This window comes from Brachyhypopomus gauderio, chromosome 8 (assembly GCF_052324685.1).
Source record: "Brachyhypopomus gauderio isolate BG-103 chromosome 8, BGAUD_0.2, whole genome shotgun sequence".
Classification (NCBI taxonomy): Eukaryota; Metazoa; Chordata; class Actinopteri; order Gymnotiformes; family Hypopomidae; genus Brachyhypopomus; species Brachyhypopomus gauderio.
In genome coordinates this window covers 6,119,928-6,140,735 of record NC_135218.1, presented here as the reverse complement: position 1 = coordinate 6,140,735, position 20,808 = coordinate 6,119,928, and the positions used below count along the sequence as shown (strand labels likewise).

General features: G+C 39.1%; 2 protein-coding genes across 10 annotated transcripts in view; one reads left to right on the top strand and one right to left on the bottom strand.

Annotated features, from left to right (window-relative positions):
• The first annotated feature begins 2,718 nt into the window (after window positions 1-2,718).
• Window positions 2,719-3,450, top strand: eevs (2-epi-5-epi-valiolone synthase). The gene is given in 4 exon segments (XM_077013687.1): window positions 2,719-3,108; window positions 3,111-3,131; window positions 3,236-3,291; window positions 3,333-3,450. Coding segments are annotated over 4 exon segments (585 nt in total).
• Window positions 3,451-5,151: 1,701 nt separating this feature from the next.
• The window catches only part of mitfa (melanocyte inducing transcription factor a), a 41,230-nt gene continuing 25,573 nt past the window's right edge, over window positions 5,152-20,808 (bottom strand). For 8 of the 9 annotated variants that reach the window (XM_077014047.1, XM_077014050.1, XM_077014049.1 and 5 more), the window contains 8 exons: window positions 11,336-11,563; window positions 10,993-11,088; window positions 10,748-10,862; window positions 10,431-10,520; window positions 10,246-10,302; window positions 9,746-9,821; window positions 6,578-6,725; window positions 5,152-6,301 (listed from right to left, as the gene is read on the bottom strand). In XM_077014047.1, the coding sequence (XP_076870162.1) occupies window positions 5,897-6,301; window positions 6,578-6,725; window positions 9,746-9,821; window positions 10,246-10,302; window positions 10,431-10,520; window positions 10,748-10,862; window positions 10,993-11,088; window positions 11,336-11,563 (1,215 nt within the window). In that variant the 3' untranslated portion in view covers window positions 5,152-5,896. Of the gene's footprint in view, window positions 6,302-6,577; window positions 6,726-9,745; window positions 9,822-10,245; window positions 10,303-10,430; window positions 10,521-10,747; window positions 10,863-10,992; window positions 11,089-11,335; window positions 11,564-11,932; window positions 14,154-20,808 lie in introns of those variants that run through there. The other variant, XM_077014045.1, reaches the window with a different exon arrangement.

Genomic DNA, 20,808 nt, shown 5'->3' with positions numbered 1-20,808 from the left:
ATAAAACAAAGCACGCTACACTCTAGGACAAAACGAACACGCAAAGACAGAACACAAACAAACGGACAGGACCCACCGATGCGCGCGCTCTGTGGAGCGCGACGCGCCTACTCCAGCTCTCTCTCTCCCACCGTTTTCCCCACGGGATCCGCAGATATTAAGAGAGAGAGAGCTATACGCGAGCGGCTTGCGCGTCACGCCCACAGCAACGCGTCTCTCGGCCTCGCAGTCGCTCACCCCCGTCACCACGGGATATTGGGTGAGCGAGGCAAAAGGCGCCGAGAGACCCTCGCATCTAACGCGGTCTAGCGTGCGGCACGCACCGGTGGACCCGACTACATACACACACGAACACCACCAGCGAAACACACATTCCGAAGGAAATAATAACCAGCAGTCAACTGGTACAAAGACAAGACATATATAGACGAACAAACGACCCTCAGGTGAGACGGATCACGGGTCCCGCCCACCTGAAGGACGAACATCACGTGACAAAAAACAGGACCGCTGCCGCTGTAACCGGGGGCGACCGGTAGGGGGCCCCCCCACAACGTGACAGGTAGCATATCTCGATAGGCTAATATCATACATCAAATAATGCTTCCCTTATCAAATCATGCTTCCATGGGCACATTCAACATGTGCCCACCTACTGCAGAAATCACACTGCACCTACCCCCAAAAAAAGCCATTAGGTACATATTAGTACTAATACTACTCCAGTTGTCTAATAATATAAAGTATGCTTATGTTATACGTTACTATTTGACAGTTACCATTTCTCTAGAACATTCTAGAAAAGTGGAGGCCCCACCACAAATTTGCCTCATGAAATCCTGCCTCATGTCATCTTTGCAAAGCCAGTATGTAAAACATTTACATGTTTATAGGTCAAAAGCTATGAATGAAAAAAAAAATATATAGGCCTATATATATATAATGCTCACGTATGCATGTTTGCTAAGCTAGCTAGCTAGCACATTATAAAAAATAATAAAAAAGATAAGAAATTACTCACCTGAACATAAACTCGACAGAAAATGAGCTGAATGAAAAACAAAGAATATATTGCTCACCTCGAACGTCGTATGCACGTTATTGCTGACAAAAACATAATAAAAAAAGATAAGAAATTACTCACCTGTAAACTCCACAGAAAGGGAGCATAGATTTATGGGCGTGGAAACAAATGACAAGCCTGTGGATGTGCGCATGCGCAAAACCGGACCTGTCTGCACAGCCATTTCCTCCTGATTCTGGCCTTTGGTGAAGTGTGTTAAGTTTAGCTTTGCATTAATAACCGTTATGTTCCAATGTCTTAAATGTACACAGTGAGTTCAATTCCACCACTAGTAGAAGTTCCCAGTTCCCAGAAGTAATAGTGTTATATATAGGTCTATTATTAGCAAATAATGCATACATTTAAAAAACTTATTTAGCATATTATTTTGGGGACTCTGCGAGCCTCTCTTATAAGACCTTTGAACAGTTCACGAACAGCAATCCAGACACGATTTCTGAGGCCTGAACAAACATCTATTTGGCTCTGACTTGGGCTTTTACCTGGTGGCTTCCAACACCTGTCGGTGAGCAGAGAATCAGGACTAAAATTGTATGTGAACGCGACACAAAGAAATTCTTGCATAGGAACGGTATATGAAGAAAGGTTTTGGGACTCACCTCTTAATCACTGAAATCAAATACCTAACCATGCAGTCTGTCTTGGGAAAGAATGGGTCATTCTAGAGAGCTCACTGAATTTGAGAATGGTAACATAATATGATGCCACTGTTGCAATATCAGTGTGTGAAATGTCTTCCCTCCTAGATATTCCACAATCAATTGTGAGTGTTATCATTAATTGTATGGTAGATAGTGCCTGTGTGCCCACTAGCAAGACAACTATCTAGATATTGTCAACTTAATACCTATGGTGTTTCCATGGATAATGATAACATTGACTAACACCAAGGATGGTTTTCACATTCAGCAGTAGGTAGGTGGCTCTAAACCATAGACTGTATATACAATCTATGTTCACCAGTACACCAGTCCAGCTCATCCGCCCAGTTGTGCAATACAGTTGCATAAATCAGAAATGCAACAGGTCTGCTGAGAGTGTTGTGAAAGTTGAGGCTAGGAGGGTTGAAGTTGTGCAAGCTGGAACTTGTGGTTGTAGAGCCAAATGTTTTGTAAATGTACTTGTATTAATCTTGGTTTTTATTCATTAATTTATGACGCTGTGACTGTATTTAAAAATACAGATGTGAGAATATTTTCTGTGAATGAAAACTTTTGCAGACCAAGTTCTCAGATCAGGTCCTACAAGTTCGCAAGCTTTGCAACCTGATAATCTACTGAACATTATTATGTTTCCAAGGATGTTATGCTGTTATGGTGTGTTACTTTACCTTAGCTGTGTGTGTAATATAGTAATTTAAATCACACCTTCCATGTGATTTAAATTACTATATTACAGATTTTCACATTGTCATATACATTGCATTACACTGAGTGATCATTTTTTACTTTTTTGACTTGTTGCAGTTATGGAAGCACTTCTTCTAATAACCTCTCATGGATGGTGGTGAACCCCATCATCTTCACATATACTTCACATACACAACGTAGACCCATTATGTTATGAACCCAACCAATGACAACCTTCTGATGGACCACAGAAGTGACCCATATTAATTCTTCATTACGAAGACCATGAAATGTTTCAAAGTCTTGGATAAGACTGTACACTACAGGGCTCAGGCCACTCGGTACATGGAGGCCCATAATGTCCTGTACAGAGTCCTGCCACTATCTGCCATAGAGGAAAACAAGTCCACACACACGATACTGAAGGAGGAGGTCCACAGGCTTAAAGCAGACAGACATACTGAACCTATCATTGCCATTGGAGGAGGAGTGTGTTTGGACATTGTCAATGCCTTACTTTGTACAAGACGTGCCCTCTACATTGGTCTTACGCTCTACATTGCTGATATTTTTGAAGCAAAGACTTGTGTGCAAGAATAAGTTGGGCACCCTGCTCCTGTCTCAGCATTTATGGAGAGAACCTTCATCTCCATACCTCACCAACACATATCCAATATGGGCTTGGAGAACTTCTGAAGGTGTAGTGGAAACGTGGACTTCCTCATTCACATTATTAAACAATTTGTATATTTTGTATATTCGGCCTAATGTTCTGATTGTTCTTGCATTGTTCCTCCTCTAGATGGCACTCATGAAGCACAGGGTTTTTCTAGGGAAGGTTGCTGCAAGTTTCAGTTGGTTGGTGGAGTTTCTCTGATCCATAATTGGTGGTGACACAGTATTGCTACAGAAACCATGCTAGAAGAACAGATCCCACACTTGTGGGAGGGGGATGTTAATAGATCCTCTAGAACAACCATGTGCATGCTGACACTAGAACAACATGTACATACTTAATCACAAATTTTAACATCAACTATTACATAATTGAACAGTGTAGATTTTGTTTCAGTCTTGAGTTCAATATACTACATCAACAAAGGTTTCAGTATGGTCCAACTGTATTAATCAGTTAGGACACATTTCTACCATGAGTTAAATTCAGATATTTTTGATGGAGGGTATGGGAAGTCCCTCAAATGATCAAGAACTGCCAAGATCACATTCAGCTTCAATATAAGTTTAACATTACATAAAATGTGCATTTATATTTGTCTGTGTCTGATAATGGATAACTATTCCTACTCTCTGATATTGAAAGATTTAGAAATCTTTAATGGCACCAGCGATGGTTTTCTCCACAAAGCATTTGAGAAGTGGTGTGATGTTCTCAGGCCTCAGTAACCACTCACACAGTCAGCTCCCTTCTCCACTAATGCTGTGACTTCTGTGATCTTAGCTGAGATCATCATCATGTACAGCAACGGCTGCATTTTTTAATTACATTTTTCTAACGATCTTCATAATTCCTCGTGTAACTTTAAAGTGGCATTACTGATCAGCATGTCACAGAGGTTCAAACAGCTGTGACTGTACCACAAGAATGCACATAAAAAATGACAAATAAAAATGCAGGCAGATTTATCTTGTGCAATAAATAACAATGGAAGACTTGGAAAGCAAGTTTCTAATATTTTGTGGGGCTCACATTTTAACTGTAAATAACAATTTATTGATTGCATAAATACACTGCAAAATGTTTGCATTATAGGATTGCTTTCTGTAAACTAGGAAAAATATATATTTGCACACGTAATGGGTCTAAAAGAGTAAATGCAGTAAATGTTGTAAAATGACCATGCAGACAAAGTTACAGTAATATTGTCAACTGAACAGGCACCTCCCACAAGTGAGGGGGAGCGATATGTCTTATATTAATAAAGGAGCAATTAAAAACTAAATGGGATTCTAATAAAATATATCTTGTAATTAGAATATGCTTGGTGTTCTTTTTAACCACTCATGATTGTATTTTACAAAAAAAATCACACTTCTATTTGTAATTACTTCAAACTGAAAATTAAAGTCAATGCAAAACTGTAATGTATCAACATGATCATGGTTTAAGGTTAGACAGCAAATGTATAAAGTTCAGTACTATATTCATTAAAATATACTCAGGCACTGGTGATTCAAATATACTTTATCCAATGTAGAAATTTTTGTAGTGAACAAGAAAGTAACTGTATAAAAACTGTTGGGCATTCCAAGACAATGTAATAAGGAACTTGGTTACACAGCAAACAATATGCTCATTGCAAAAATGAACAAAGGAAATTTTAACATAATTTAACTAATCATTGGAATTAATAATTGAAATAAAATTTAAATATGATAATTAATAATTATGTAGTACAGAGAAGAGGTCTTGTTAGTCTTCTAATCTATATCATTCTGTAATACTCAGCATTCCTGAGTTAAGTATGGCATTAAGAAACTGCAGCGTCTGACTATTTATAATAATTTCCCACCAAGAAAAGTGTTTTTTTTTCTGTGAATTAATAGAAAAGTACTATATTTTTTTACAATGAGTCTAATATCTCAAATGTACAGTAAATACTTAGCTAATGTAAAATGCACAACTATATATATATATATATATATATATATATATATATATATATATATATATATATATATATAGTTATTGTTCCAAAATCTAAAGAGTAAAAATGTTAACTGGTCAATTTAAACATAGTACATAAGGAACAATGTGGTTTCATTTGAACTTACTAATGTTATGATATAATTTTTTTTTGCTTCATGGATTACTTGACAATTTTTAGGTTATAAATGTCATTGATATAGTTTATAGTGCATTATGCCTACTCAGATGACACGTGAAAGTAAATCATTTCTAGTGACACTTGGCAAGCTTTTCATCCTGCATGTTTGGTTCTGTGTACAGTATTCAGAGGCTGATGTGGGCGTGTCCTGTAGCTTCTTTGGCAGTAGATTGGCAGTTGAAATCCACAACCTGTTTCTTTGAAGTGGTATATTAATGACAGTAATGGCACATAGACTTTAATTAAGCATAAAGGGGAGCATCATCGCTAATAGTGGTTATTGGCAGTGTTGATCAACAACCACCTTATCCAGTTTGACTTTTGTTGAGATTTATCTCATTTACTTTTTTGTAGTGTCTGTCTAATCTATAAAAAAAAAAATAATAAAAAAAACTAAAAACGTCAAAAATTAGAATCACTGCTTCTAATAAAAAACAACACATCCAAAATTATATTTCAATAAAAAAGAAATAAAGGGATACTCTAAGGAGTGCACAGAGCACTCTATTTCTACATTTCTGTGGTACAGTATATCTCATCTGGTTACCAACCAGCACAAGCTTCATTTGCTGGATGCAGTGACACCTGTGAAGACAACAGTGAGTTTGTTGACAGCACTAACAGCCTATATCCTGTTCCTCCGTACTCGTGCTGCTGTGTCTGCTGCTGTCGTTGGAGTGGTTTGGGGAACCCGAGGAGAGCAGGGTGTTGCCGCTGGCCACAGGGGACAGGGCGCTATCTACAAACATCTCCTCCAGCTTGGAGGAGTCATCGCAGATCCGGTAGATCACGGCGTCGCCATCGTGGGCAGGGCTGTCGCTGTAGTTGATTGTACCGTTATTGAGGTCCAGGGTGGTGGGGCGCGGGTCCGGGCTCGGGAGGCGTGCGCGTGCGTAGAGGTCGGAAGGGCAGTCGCCCAGGCCCGGCTCCTGTTTGATGGCGCGAGCCACCAGCTCAGTGGAGCAGAGAGCGGAGGAGCTTCCCACGGCCAGGCCGTGAGCGCGGGCTTGGATCTCCAACTCCTGACAGACAAACACGCACGGTCATTGCTCAAGTCTAGTGTTGATGTTATCTGTGCTTTCAGGGAGGGAGGGGTGGCACACCCTTCTCCAAGTGTGTTAAACACCCCTAGTGCTACACAACCTGCTGCGTGTGAAGGTGTATTGCTTTGGACTGCTTTGTTGGGGCCTTTAACACTTTAACACTTTTGTGTGCATAGAATGCAACTAAACCTGCAGGGCGTGGGTTCCTGGACTGGTTCTCTTAACTCCTTGGTGTTGGCTCTGGGTTGAGTGTACCTGAATGCGAAGCAGAAGATGGCGGTTGGCATGCTCCAGCCTCTTCTGTCTACTCTCCAGCTCCTTAGCTCTCTGCTGTTCCCTCTGGAGCTTCCTGATGTAGTCGACTGAGGCCTTCAGAATTGTGCCCTTATTCCACCGCATGTCCCTACATAGAGAAACGAATGTGTAGATAGAGATGTATTGATGTATTGTATTGAATGGTTTATTTTACTTTTAAATTAATTTAAGAAGCACCCATATCCTATTGTTTTTTATGTCCCCAGGCCTTGAAGTCTGGCCACCACCCCCTAGTTATAATTTTTTAAGTCAAGGCCATGTGAGCATGTAGCAATGTCTTTCAGGCCTATCTAATACATTTTTGCTGGGTGATATTTGCTCTGTGGATTTCTATGTAAAGTAAGTTATGCTGAGTTCCTACAAATTTGGGTCTAGAAGTTTTTATCAGGAGTAAATGATAAGTGTTTTCCCCAGGCTTTGATTGGGACAGATATTGTTGAGCATATTTGTTTATACTTTGTCGATAATTGTCTTGGTTTTTTACTCATTTATTTTTTGTTCATTTATTAATTTGTCTTATTGTTCATTTCTTCTAGTGAGGACGGGAGTAAATTGTTATTTGACATTCATTTTAGAACAGAACTTAATTTGAAGTACTGATATTTTTCATTTATTTTGGTACCACATCTTGAAAAGTAATGAAATTGTTATTCTGCAGAAGGTGGTGGCAACGTGTGATACATTTTGTTTGTACATGTTAGATATGTTTGTTGAGTAGTAAGTCAAGGTTGTACCATAGTGAAGTGTATTTACAGAGTTCCATTCTAGATTTGAAGAGTTTGTTGATTTTCCATCCAGCTTTCAGCGATATTTAAATTACACTCAATTACGATATTTTACTGTGGTGTTGAGAAATGGTAAATTGGAGACTAAATTTGTGATGTTGAGAAATGGTAAACTGGATATTAAAATTCTTTACATTCTGGTTGCACTGTTTCTAACCACAAATTGATTTGTTGGTTTGGATTAATCCATCCAGTAGGTGATTTACTGTAACTGATTTGCCAGATGGCAATTATGGAAATTTGGACAGAATACAAGAAATTCTTTTAATGACTTTCATCCACATAAAGGCTGATCTTGAGATGAGGGTCTAGGGTTTGATCCACTTGATGTTGTGATGATGAAGAGATGAAGAGGACCAGCATTAGGGGTGGGAATCGTTTACTATCTCACGATTCGATTCGATTCCGATTTTGGGGGCCACAATTCAATTCAAAAATCGATTTTCGATTCAAAACGATTTTCTATTCAAAACGATTTTCGATTCAAAAAACGATTTGATTTATAAAAATGTCTGCTTCAGTCTATAAAATCTGCATGATCTACTACAGTCTGCTTTGCAAGACAGAATGACAAATACAGAAAATTAAGTGTCTTTCACATTTAATTAACAAAAATTAAGTGCTTTGGTAAAATAAAATTGTTTTTGTTGTTACCAAAATTCTTGAGCTTCATTTTGCGAGCTGTCAGGGCTGGCTTGGATGCAGTTCCCCCAGCCGTCGCTAGGGGCACCAAAGTCAGTCCCAGACTAAACCGACGTAACCGTACGTTCTCAGCCAGTCTCTGCGATTGCTTATCGCTTAATGGTGTCTCGCCACCTCTCTCTGTTATGCTTTCTTTACTTATTCGAGTATCTCATGCGTCGCTTCCTGACCCATCTCAAGATTTCCCAATCCTGTATGTCTTCCTATCCGTTTTGCCTTTATTTTTGGGAAGGGTTTTATTTTGCTGCAGCGTTTTTTGCCAGTTACTTCTGCTGGTGTCCTTGGTTTCGTTTTCGCGTTGCATTTATCCGCGCTGTTTTTTAGTTACTGTTGTTATTTTGTTTCTTCCTCCCGTCTCACTATGGTTGAGTGTTATTTTTCACGCGTTGTATTTTCTGCATTGTTTTTTTTCTATTTGCTCCATGCCCTCACGGATTTGCTTTCTATTCTCTTGCGCGTTGAGTCTTCTGTGTTGTTTTGTTTGTTCGTTCTGGGTCGCTGTGCGCGTTTCCCTCTCGTTAATACATTTGACGAATGTCAAACGTCTTGATCTTGCGAGCCGGCACTTGGGTCCACCCTTCTCTATATTATTTCTCACCCTTCTCTATATTAACGCTCCCGTGCTCACCGCGTTACACAAACCTTGCACACGAGCTACATTGTGTCCAGTTCGGTCTTCCCCGGCATTCGGTAAAAACCAAAATGAACCCATATTTTGCCTTAAATGAAGACCGGACAGGTTGAATATCTCTTTCCTCCATGTGTTTTGAACCTTTTCCGCGCATGAGTGTGTCCCAGAACATGCTGCGTAAAGTCTCGCGTAATTTTGTAATTACGTAACGCGAGACTTCACCACGACTTAGAATCGATTTTGGGACATTTAAAATCGATTCTGAATTGTAGTAAATGAGAATCGATTTTTGATATATGAATCGATTTTTTGGCACACCTCTAACCAGCATGCTTGCCTGATTCCCCTGTACAGAGTGAAACTCTCTAAAGTTAATCCATCGGTAGTAACTGTGGCCACTATACACTGAATAAATGATTATCCAAAACCAAATCTGTGTAGTTTTGCAAATATTTCCCATATTGTCCTAAAGAATTTCCCATCCCCTAATGATACCTAATGATTGTTTTGTTTTGATAAATTGATTGGTTTAAGAATTCTGTGTATGGTATTTGATGAGTGTCTTCTTTTAATCAGAACATTGATCTGCATGGTTAAGTAATGGATTTACTATTTTAATTCAGGTTGCATGTGCTTTACTGATTATTTTGATGTGCATAGCTGGGGCACAGTGCTGGGTTTTCATTGGATTTCACTGGTACTGATATGAGAGCTGTTCACATGTGTTGGAATTGTGAATATTTTCTGATTAATGGGTATTTCAGTTGACACCTATCACCAAAACTCATGGAGTCACATGTGAGAAGTTTAAAATGAATAATAAGTTAATAATAAGTTAATAACTATTGAAATGTCCCCCAAACATATTTGTAGAACTGGATAAGTTGGATAGTTACTGGTACAGTTACTGAAAAAGAGCAATACTCTTGCTGATAATATTTCAGATATGTCTGCCTGTCTATATATCCATCAATATTTTTTAAGACTTACGGATCATTGGATTTGGGAATTAATGTCCCGAGTTCTTTAATTCTGTCATTTATGTTAAAGCGCCGTCTTCGTTCAACTGAGAAGACAGAAAAGACCACAGAGAGAAAAGAGATGTCAGGTTGATGGAAGTATACTGGCTGTCAGAACACTTTTACACATTTACAGCTACATTTACAGTTTCACATGAAAAGTACAAAATCTCCTCAATCTATTGCAATGCTCCACATAAAATCGATTATCAGCTGCAAAAACTGTACAATAAACTACAATAATCTGTACAATACATCATCAAACGCTCTTTGATGTTATGCTACAGCATAAAATAAACTTCTGCAAATGATGAGAAATGATAAGAGTTTAGCTAACGTTTGAGAGTTTAGCTAACGTTTGAGAGTTTAGCTAACGTTTGTGTAAATTAATGTCAGATTTACCAGCATCTCAGCATCTCAGTTTTCCTTCTATGTATGACAGATTTCAGGTTGACAGAAAATTTTTCTTACTTAAATTGTGGTTGTCCTTCTTTTGTCTTTCTTTTGCCAAGGCTCTGACCTCTGCTTCTACAACAGATAACAAGAAACACTATATAAATTCACCTATCATTCAAATGAAAAAAAAACAGATTTCTTTTTTAGTCATTTCATAGATATTCACATATGCCTGAAAGGCTGAGTAAAGTGGAACATACCTACTGGTAGACCTTCGGGTCTTTGATAAGAGTCAAACTTGCCACACGTTCCAGCTTGGTCCACGTGCATCATACCAGGATCTGGGGTAACTATTCGGAGCAATATAGTTTTCATTCACTTGTTGCAGTTGTGCATTTAAAAACTGCACACAATGTTGGTAGTTTTATTTCATGACAAATAGTGAATTCTTTTTTTAGGTGACAACCTCTGTTCTAAATATTAGGGACATGGGATCTGTCTTCTTTGATGAGGAGTCAAATTAAATGCAAAATGTAAGGTATACACATAATCTGTGATGATAACAAAATATATATACCTGAGAATTCCCTTTTCACACTGGATAGGCTCGATGGACAGGAGTTGATGCTGACAACAGAAGGAGGAAGTGTGTGATTACTGTAGATGTCCAGGAGATTTGAAGTAACTGGGATCTAAATGACCACCCACCCCAAAACAAACAAACAAACACACAAACAGATTATCAAATTAAAGCAATTACTTGATGTACAGGCACTGAGCTTTAAAACGGAGCTCATTTAAATGCTATTGATATATCATTACCGTGTTGGTCATTTGAAGTCCTGCATCCATGAGTCCAAGAATGTCATCATTATAACTTGACTCCAAACTGATAATATCTTCAATTACATCATCCATCTAGACCAGCAATGGGAACACAAACAAAGAGATGTCAACAAACAACAACAACAACAAAATAAACATGCAAAATAGCATTTCAATCAACCATTGTTTAAAAAGGTAATACTAGTCCATATAAGCATTTATGTTTTGTCTAGCTAAACTCTGTTCTACAGAAAAGTGGAGGGTTGGATTATTTTACATCCTTTAATATATATGGCACAGAATAAGTGGACCTAACTGTGAGCCCTGACTGTGTGCCTACCTCCTTCTCGTGGCAAGAGCCGAGGGTGAGCAGTGCCATAGGGCTGTTAGGGGCGCTTGCTCCGGGGCAAGAGGGCACGCCGTGCTCCGTGGCCTGGGAGGGACAGGGCCCGCCACTGGCCTGCGGGCTGAGCTTGGCCCCCAGCGTGCTGGACAGGTAATGCTTTACCTGCTGCCTCTGGGTCTGCTGCAGGTGATACTTGGTGGAGTTGTCCAGGTGAGTCTGCACCTGGACAGGGGACAAAGGACATGGAGCAGGGACACCAAATTAACACTGTATATCTGTGATATATAAGCATGGGTCTTGTATGTGAAAATGGCTTATGAAATAAATGAAGGATATAGTTTAGTGAGGTCAGAAAATACAGCTCAGATAGCTTGAAAAGCAAAAAAATAAATCAAAAAATGTGAGTTAAATGCGAGTTAAATACACATAATGCTTGCATATATCTATATGCATAAAATGGATTACTCATGTGAATTTTTAGTGTTTTAACAACATAAGTCTAAAACTCCAAACATCCTCCCTGAAACTCTTTCATCATCTGTCATATTAATCAGGTTTAGAAAATATTCAAATGTCAAAATCGCATCTCACCTGGTAATGGTTGTACTCAAGCATCTCCAACATACTGTAAAGTGCAGTAAATCGGTTTATAAACCTCAACCAATAATTTCCTTTGCAGCAATTAGCCAGTTTATGGTGATCGAGTCAGGGGAGCCTGAGCAATCTGCCTTCTTGGTCAGTTGCACTCAAGGCCAAAAACAAAATAAAGAAAATATTTAAGAGAGGGGAGGGGAAATTGTTGCCCTGAAATGATGACTTTATGCTTTTATAGAGTTCACTTGACGTCACCATGCCTATTTTACAAAAGCCTCTTTTAACTGATGGGTTACTAGTCTCTGAACTGTTACTGGCTCACGGCTAACTGCCGTTTCATCTTTAGTTCCACTCAGCCTGCATAAAACATTGTTTGTTCTAAACATCCTGGATACAATCACTGCCACTGTTGGTACAATGAGAAGGCAGAGTAAATTTTAAGATGCTGGAGAGAGAGAAGACAAATTTTTAGTCTTTCTTTTTCATATAAACACACATTCACACCCAGTTCCATGACTAGTTATGCTAGCAGTTTTTACTTCTATCTGACCATTTCCCATATATTTAAGAACATATTCAGTATTCTCTCATCTATCTGTTTATTTGCTATATAGATGACATTTTTAGAAATAAAATCCATGAACTGGTACCTTCTTACTGGCTTTCATTTCACCTTTTTACAATGCATCTTAAGTTAAGCTGTTTGTAGTTAGCATTTTCCCAATACTTGAATTGTTTGTTTTTTATATTATCACCCCCCCACCCCCACTGCCCACTGTGTGTGTGCATGTGTGTTTGTGTGTGTGTGTTTGCGCACACGTATGCACATTTGCTAACCCACCTGCATGTGTATTCATGTCTGTAGCAAGCCAGCTGATAAATCAGACAAAGCTCCCAAATCAAAACTTTGACAATTAGGAGAACAGAATGTGCTTGCACTACATTCAGTCTCCGAGAACTGCCTCAGGTCCTCTCTAGCCTCCACTGGAATTTCATAATCACACAATAAATTCATCCTGTCAGGGCTATTACTCTATTAAACAATGTCACATAGACATTTCCGCACTCAAACAAGTAGCTTATTATTTTCCAGATCCAAAATGTTACCATTATCATTTGGAAGGTTGTCTTAAAGCTGATCTGTTGTTCCTTATCCTAACAGAGCAGCAGTTCAACCTTCCTGTGCTGTTAAGAGCCCTGGGAGGGATTTTTGGATTCAATGTTTTGCTCAGAATACTGCACTGCCAGTCTGTAGCCCTCATAAGTCTTTAATTACTTCTCATTTTGCAGTTTAATGCAAAATACATTCATTTTAAGCTGGAGACGACCTACTTCCAGGGAATTGACCAATAACACACAATATGATGCCAATAGGCAAATTAAGGTGTATTTTACTTCCTTTTGCAAAATTCCATGCAGATTATATTTAGTTATTAACTTTCCAGCCAGTGAGATATTTAAAAACATTTTCTAATATATCAATTGAAATAAAATGTATACTACGTATATAGAAGTATACAAGGCTTCCTGAGAAACTGTGTGCACAAAGTCATTTATGTTTAAATTATTTAAATCATAACATTTATCCCATATGCTTCTAAAGTTCCAGGAATTTAGTTCAGTTCTTACACTCTATGTTTTTGGGGGGTTTTTTTTGCTGAATTGCTTCCATTGTGACCACTGGAAATGCAAACGCGTACGTTATTGTAGAGTTGATTACATTTCTTGCTAGATTACAACTCTGTAGTGATGTAAGGAATGGGTGTTAAGTTGTGCTTTTGGGTTGGTCAAATAAGTGGCTGAATGTAACATTAATCACATCTAGAGCATTTGCAGGCTACAATATCACTATTCAATTGATCTTATCTGAGCCTTGATGAGCACGCCTTTGACGTTTTTGTCTAATGTATAGAAAATGAGTAGCTTTGGGGTTCCATTCGTCTGCCATATCTTTATGTTTACCATGACCCATGATTGTTTACTCAACTCTCCCCTGTCCTGAGCTCCAAAGCTTGGCTGCTGTTGTCCACACGCTCTGTTAGGAAGGACAAGATAGGCCTGCACCATACGGAGAAAACGTGTGATAATCTTCAGCACTTCGATGATGTTATGATAAACCTTTACAAATATTTAGGTGTGTATATTAGCTATACCATTCTTCTCCTTTAACAGATACTATAATAAAGGAATACAATTTTTCAAATGCCCTTTATTGAGCATATTGCACACGAACACAACATTGATCTAAATGAATCAAAGAACATTAATTTAAAATAACTACAAAAAATTAGTTTAATATCTCCTGTCCTCCTTGAGTTATTTTCAAAGCGAGTTTCCAACTGAAAGCGAAATGAAATGAACGAAATTAATGAAACGAACAAAAATGAAACATCGGAATAATCTGGGGTTTGCTAATGGGTACTTATATAATACTTATTTCCTTTACACGCACCATGTAGGCTACATGATTTTTTTTAGGTGACTACTTAAAGGTGAAGTTTTCACTTACATTTTTCAAGGTAGTACGTGATTTTGTACAGTTAATTGATTATTGATTTTGAACAGGCTTGCCTCTAGGAGCTCATTTTAATACCAGCCAAACACAAAACCAGTTCTGCTGGGCTGGATTTGTCTCTAGGGGAAATACGTGCGCTGATCAAGCTGGAAAGGCAATTACTCTCAAAAACAAGCTCACAGGTCAGGTACTCCATAGATAGATCAGTTCTCTAGGGTCACCTGTGCAGTTTTTTGAGAGATTGTTTAAGGGTGAAAATTAGTAGTTTGTTATGTTGCTGACAGCTATATGAACGCTCAGATGCAGAAGCCCAAATATGGTATCTCTGCTATGTCTGCCTCTATGCACCCTCTGTTTGCTGTCATGTCACATGTCAGCAAAAAAAACGTATGTGTGTGTGTGTGTGTGTGTGTGTGTGTGTGAAGGGGGGGGGGGGGGGGGGGGGGGGGTTACTGATTCACACAGGTCTCACTGTCATATATCTGTACCATTATCTGAGCTACAATCCTGATTAAAGCAGTCAGGGCCCTAAGTCTCTCACTGGCCCAGTTACACACATCCAAATGGACAAATTCAATGAAATGCCTGAAGCAGGTGGGGGAGAAACACGCTTGTTAGTATGATAAACGCCCTGACTGGGATGAAGCGTGGCCATGCAGATCAGGGGGAATAAAAACAGTGGTCAAATATGTAAAAACAGGCATAATTGCACATTGGGGACTCCCTATACAAATTCACTGAAATCAGGAAACACACACTACAAGATTTTAGGTTCAGTTATGCAAAACTTTGTAATATTCAAAAACTGTCAAACTCCACCCCTCTCTCCTCCATCCTGTTCATCTGTGAATGTGAAATGAAATGTGCCATATTTGTCAATTGTGATTTTTCACAGCAATCAAAATTTGTCCTCCGCATTTACCCATCTGTGCATTTAGAACACACACACAAACACACACACTAGTGATTACAAGGGGACTGTGGTGCACACATGCCCAGAGTGGTGGGCAGCCCTACCCTGGTGGCTGGGGAGCAGTTAGGGTTCGGTGCCTTGCTCAAGGGCACCTCAGGTCATGGCTTCTGGCCTGGGGATCGAACCCATGACCCTCCGGGCACAAGAACTGTTCCCTACCACAGGACCATGACTGCCCCTATGTGTGTGTGTGTGTGTGTGTGTGTGTGTGTGTGTGTGTGTGTGTGTGTGTGTGTGTGTGTGTGTGTGTGTGTGTGTGTGTGTGTGTGTGTGTGTGTGTGTGTGGGTGTTGCTTGTCTGTGTGCATGTTCATCTGTGTCATTTGTCTCACCTGTCACGTTGGCGTTATGCATTAAACTTGAGTCTTGTTAATGTAAGAGGAGGATATTTATAGTGTTTCGATGTTGTGTCAGTTGCTCTTTGCTTGAACTTAGTTCCTTGTTTTGCGTATTCTTGTTGTTTGGGTTCAATACATTTGCTTTAAATAAACGTGTTTGTGTGATATGTAGGCCTACAGCTTGCAAAAATTCTAACAACCACCCCAATCCAGTTATACAGCAATACCTGTATGCAGGTGGAGGATGGACCTTGAGTCCAAAATACCTCACAGCAGTCATAGCTCACTGGTCAGTTATTTCAGGTAGATTTCTGACATGATGGATGCCATGAATAATCCCAGCCCTCTAAACTTTGTTTACATCATTCGTGTGTACAATATCAGCTAAGAGGAGAGCTGTAATGTATATGTGCTTTTTGCTGTATACAAGGACTCAAATGATAACAACATAAACAGTGATGGCTTAGCTACCTTGAAAAAGTAATCCGATTACTGATTACTCCTTTAAAAAGTAACTTAGTTACGTTACATATTAATTGATTTTAAAAGTAACTACATTAGATTACAAATTACTTTAGTAGTTACATTCAGCAGCAAAATGAGTTTTTCCAATACTCACTTTAACAGTAACAATGTATCTCCTGACATTACGTTTGTGTTGCTGTGCGGTATTTGTTGTGAAACGAAATACCATTACAATTTCAAGATTTTCATTTTTAAGTATGTTAGCCAAAATTCCAGCACTTTTCAAACCTGGAACACAATGCAACATTAAAAGTCGTCAGGTAAATGTTCCTTCCCCTGTTTTTGAGGGGTGTTTCTTTACACTACCACATATCGTTACGGGGGAACACTGCACAGAATGACGTGAACACGCTCGCACTCTCACAGGTTCACACGTAGCGTGCGGAGTCGAGTGCTACGGTCAGACGCAAAAGTAGAACTGAGCCAAGAATAATTCTACATTTTTACTAAGAAAATAAAAATAGTAACGCACAGTTACTTGGATAAGTAACTTTAATCTGATTACTGAACTGGAAATAGTAACTAAATTACTATTACAGTATATTACTAAAAAAGACTAAGTGGTAAGATTAAGACTGACCACTGAACATAACATATGTTTCAAATATACGTGCATACATATACATAGAGCTGCTCCCACTACCCATGAGCAGACATGTATAAAGTATTAGAGATCCATACTTGAGTAAAAGCACAAGTACTCCATCAAAAAACTGACGAGTAGAAGTTGAAGTGTTCTTTAAAAGCTTTACTTAAGTGGAAATACAGAAGTATTCAGCATTTTTTGTACTTAAGTATTGCAAGTAGTTTATTCTAAAATGTATTACTCAAGTACTGAAAGTAAAAAGTACAAGTATTGTGTTTTGTATTAATTAAAGAAAGCAGTCAAAGTTTGATTATAAATTTTTTATATATTAAAAATTAAAAATCAAAGCTGTCAAAGACACAAATACAAGTGTTCTGTATGTACAAACAAGTAGCAACTTAAAAAACTGGGCTTAACACTTTGTACACAAAAAAAACAGATAAACAGATGTCCCGCTACGTTGTAGGTTTGACGCAGAAGTACAAGTTAATGTTAATTTAGCTGAGAAAACAAGGTGTATTTTGGACGTAAAATCCATCCTTTGGGTTCTTACGGGTGAGCCTACTGCCCTGCGTTTACCCCCAATAAATGCCCTTACCCTATAAAAACACTACACTATAAAAATTGGCACATGATTAGTCAGCATGAAAAGAGACACGGCATACTGTTGCTAAAAACACAACTCAGCGTGACATTGCCTTTATGATTGCCAGCTAATGTTAAGTGAATACTGCAGCACGTCATGAACATAATTAGGTTAGTTAGCTAAGATATCTAACCTAACTAGCGTTTACTGACAGCTAAAGCTGGAGTGTCTTCTGTGCGTTATATTTGTAACTTATATTGATGTGTTTCTTCAAGTTCGAAGGTGAATTTTTGAAGGCCAATAGTTCACACTCTTTAGGGAGGCAGAGATGGCACTTCATCTTATAGGAATTTACTTTCACTCCAGCAAACGCAAACACTGTCTCTAGGTAGGGCCAGGGTGGTCTCCTTCCTCACCCTCACCGCCACAATCACTCGATGTTGAAGGTGTGGAAGGCCAAGCTTATGTAATACACTTATTCTTCTGCTCTAACCAAACACGGTACCATCTCTTTTAATGTGATAAAAAGTGAATTTTTTCAAATCATTTTGAGTATATATGTATTTGTATAAATATATAAATTTAGCTGAAGATTCTGGAAAATATTGAAAATGGACCTTGAAAGTTCTGTACAAGTGCATGAATTCCACCTTAACTTCGCACGCACAAAAATCGAGAGGTGCACGACCTCGCGACGTGACTGCGTGTAGGGCCAACGCGCATGGGCGGAGCCACCGCGATTGCGTCATTTTGCTGAGCAAATGAATGCCACCATGTCTGCCCATCTGCCTAGCAGCAATCATGATGGAAGCAATAAACCCAATACCCTCTTCAAAACAATCAGATAACTTGTTCAGCCACCATCTTTAGCACTGGTGCCTCTAGTTGATGTGAAGTCTTGAAACAGGGGAAGGCCAGGAACTACACCCAGAGCTACACCCAGAGCTACACCCAGAGCAGGAACTACACCCAGAGCTACACCCAGAGCAGGGACTGCACCCTTCCAACATGGAACCATGCGCCTCTGGGTTCAAGTAACTGAGCCCAAAAACTGCTGACGTGACTGTGCTATTAGAGTGTGTGTGTGTGTGTGTGTGTGTGTGGGTCCTCCTGATGAAAGTAACCCATTGTCAAAAAATCTAATTATTCAAGTATCTATTTGTCTGTCTGTCCTCTGTCTGGCTATGTATCTATTAGCAAAATAATACCTCTTGGGTTAGCCAATATACACACACACACTACTTGCGCAGTAATTGCAAATAGAGCATATAAGAGTACGGACAGCATATAATACTAACTAAATGATTCCAAAGCATAAACAAGCAACACAGAACAGCCGCTGGTTCAGCAACAAATATATAATGAATTCATCATGACACCCTTCGTAACAACCCTACATACAAGGTTTGTCCTGTTTTCAAAACCACATGATGTTATAAAATTCCTCACTGTATCTCCATAACACAAAATGAATTCACAAAACACAAAATGAAAATAAGGGTATTAATCTGCATGTTTCATCAATCCAGTCTCACAAAGATGTAGGATTTACCCCACCCAGTTCCAGGCCTATTTTGTTATTATAAAACATAAGGTTTAAGGACCTTATGTAACTAGTAACTACTGTGAATTATCCAGGAACTACTCTGAAAGTAATGTGATGGGTACACTCATACAAGAATGAGTTGGCCATTGGGTCTATGGAGTGAACAGAGTTAAAACTAAGCAAGGGTGATTTGCCACGCCAGGACTCCTGAGCCTGATCTATTCCTACACTTGTAACTTTGTACCTTTTACTTGGTTTGCTTCAATGAATATACAGTTACGGTGCTGTTCTTTTTTTTTTTAATCTCATCACTATAAGAACATGAGCACACTATTATCCACTCGCTGAAACAGAGCAATTAGGTGGAGCTGGGTGGGGCTCATTCCATGCACAGACCACTGGGAACCAAAACCACAAGGTTTGTGGTATAATGGCAGTGTGGTGTGATGTGAGAAGAGTGTATTGGTGATCTTCGCAAATACGCAGAGAGGTGATGCGTGCCACAGACAGAGCCCCGCGGCCCAAGACGACCTTGACTGAAAGGAAGCCAAGAATGCTCCCCTTGTTCCTTCCCCATAAGTGAACATCTTTGTCCCCCCCCCCCCCCCATAAAGCACGAAGGGTAGAGAGGGGGGTAGTCTTCCTTGGCCCACAGACTTTTGATTAAGCAGTGTGTGCTGAAGAGATGCTATGTTCCTCGCATGCCTGCAGCCAATTGCGTCCCTCCACGTTACTCATAAAGACGATGCCCTGCCTGGATTTTAGCACCTACCCACAGAAGGCCATTGGGTGGAGAGTCTCCCATGTCCTTGAGGTGCTGGCTGCATTACTGAGAAGTCTTGACTGTGTTTGTCATTGTTGTGAAGAAAAAACTACCGTTCAATGCATTGCTGTTTCAAGAACCAGATCATTAAACATCCATGATTCACATGACGCACAAATGAAGTAGACACAAATACTAGTCAAACACGTGCGAGGACTTGTGCGAGGCTTATTTAGCAAATTGTACTGTTGGAAGAAAATAAATTCTACTATGGGAATTTCAAATTTGGCCAACACAAGGACTTTCAGCAAAACCTTTTGTGCTAGTTTTAGATTCAGGTTTTATAGAATTTGTTCATGTGCTTTATTTTCCCTGTGCACTGTGTTGACTGTAAAACAAAATATCTGAACTCCTGCTAAATTGATTTAGACTTACATCAATTAATCCTAACCAGCACAGCTGTGCATTCATCTAGAGCCAAACACGAGTAACAATGAGAACATTACGCTCTGACTCTCGTGATCCAGCAGCTCTGACCATGCAATGCTAAACATGGTGGCGGATGTCTTGTCCATTTCACTGGAACATCCAGGCTTGATATCATTGTATTGACTATGCTAAGCTAAAATCACACTATTAATTGCTGTTCAGAATGAACTGATACAAATCACAATAACCAATCTTAGATTCACAACAGTTCTTTTGTGAATCTTTTTTTTCAGTTGTTTTATATTTCATTTATGCGAGAAGTCAACATTGCTTTAATGTGTGGACAGTGCAGCACAGACAGCAGTAGCGAGGTATTATAAAGTAATGTCCATAGTTAATTACTTAGTTGTTTTGTTTATCCATTTAGTATTGTTTATATCTTAGCTATTTATTTATTAATAACGAACTAAATATGAGGTGGAAAGATCTCAGATGTACATCATGGAGTTCAAACCTGTAGCTTCACTAGCACTCTCAAGGTACACATGATCCTACCCTATCTCACACAGTGCTGCTTGTTAACCATACATTAAAGGGGTACTGTCTGAACTTG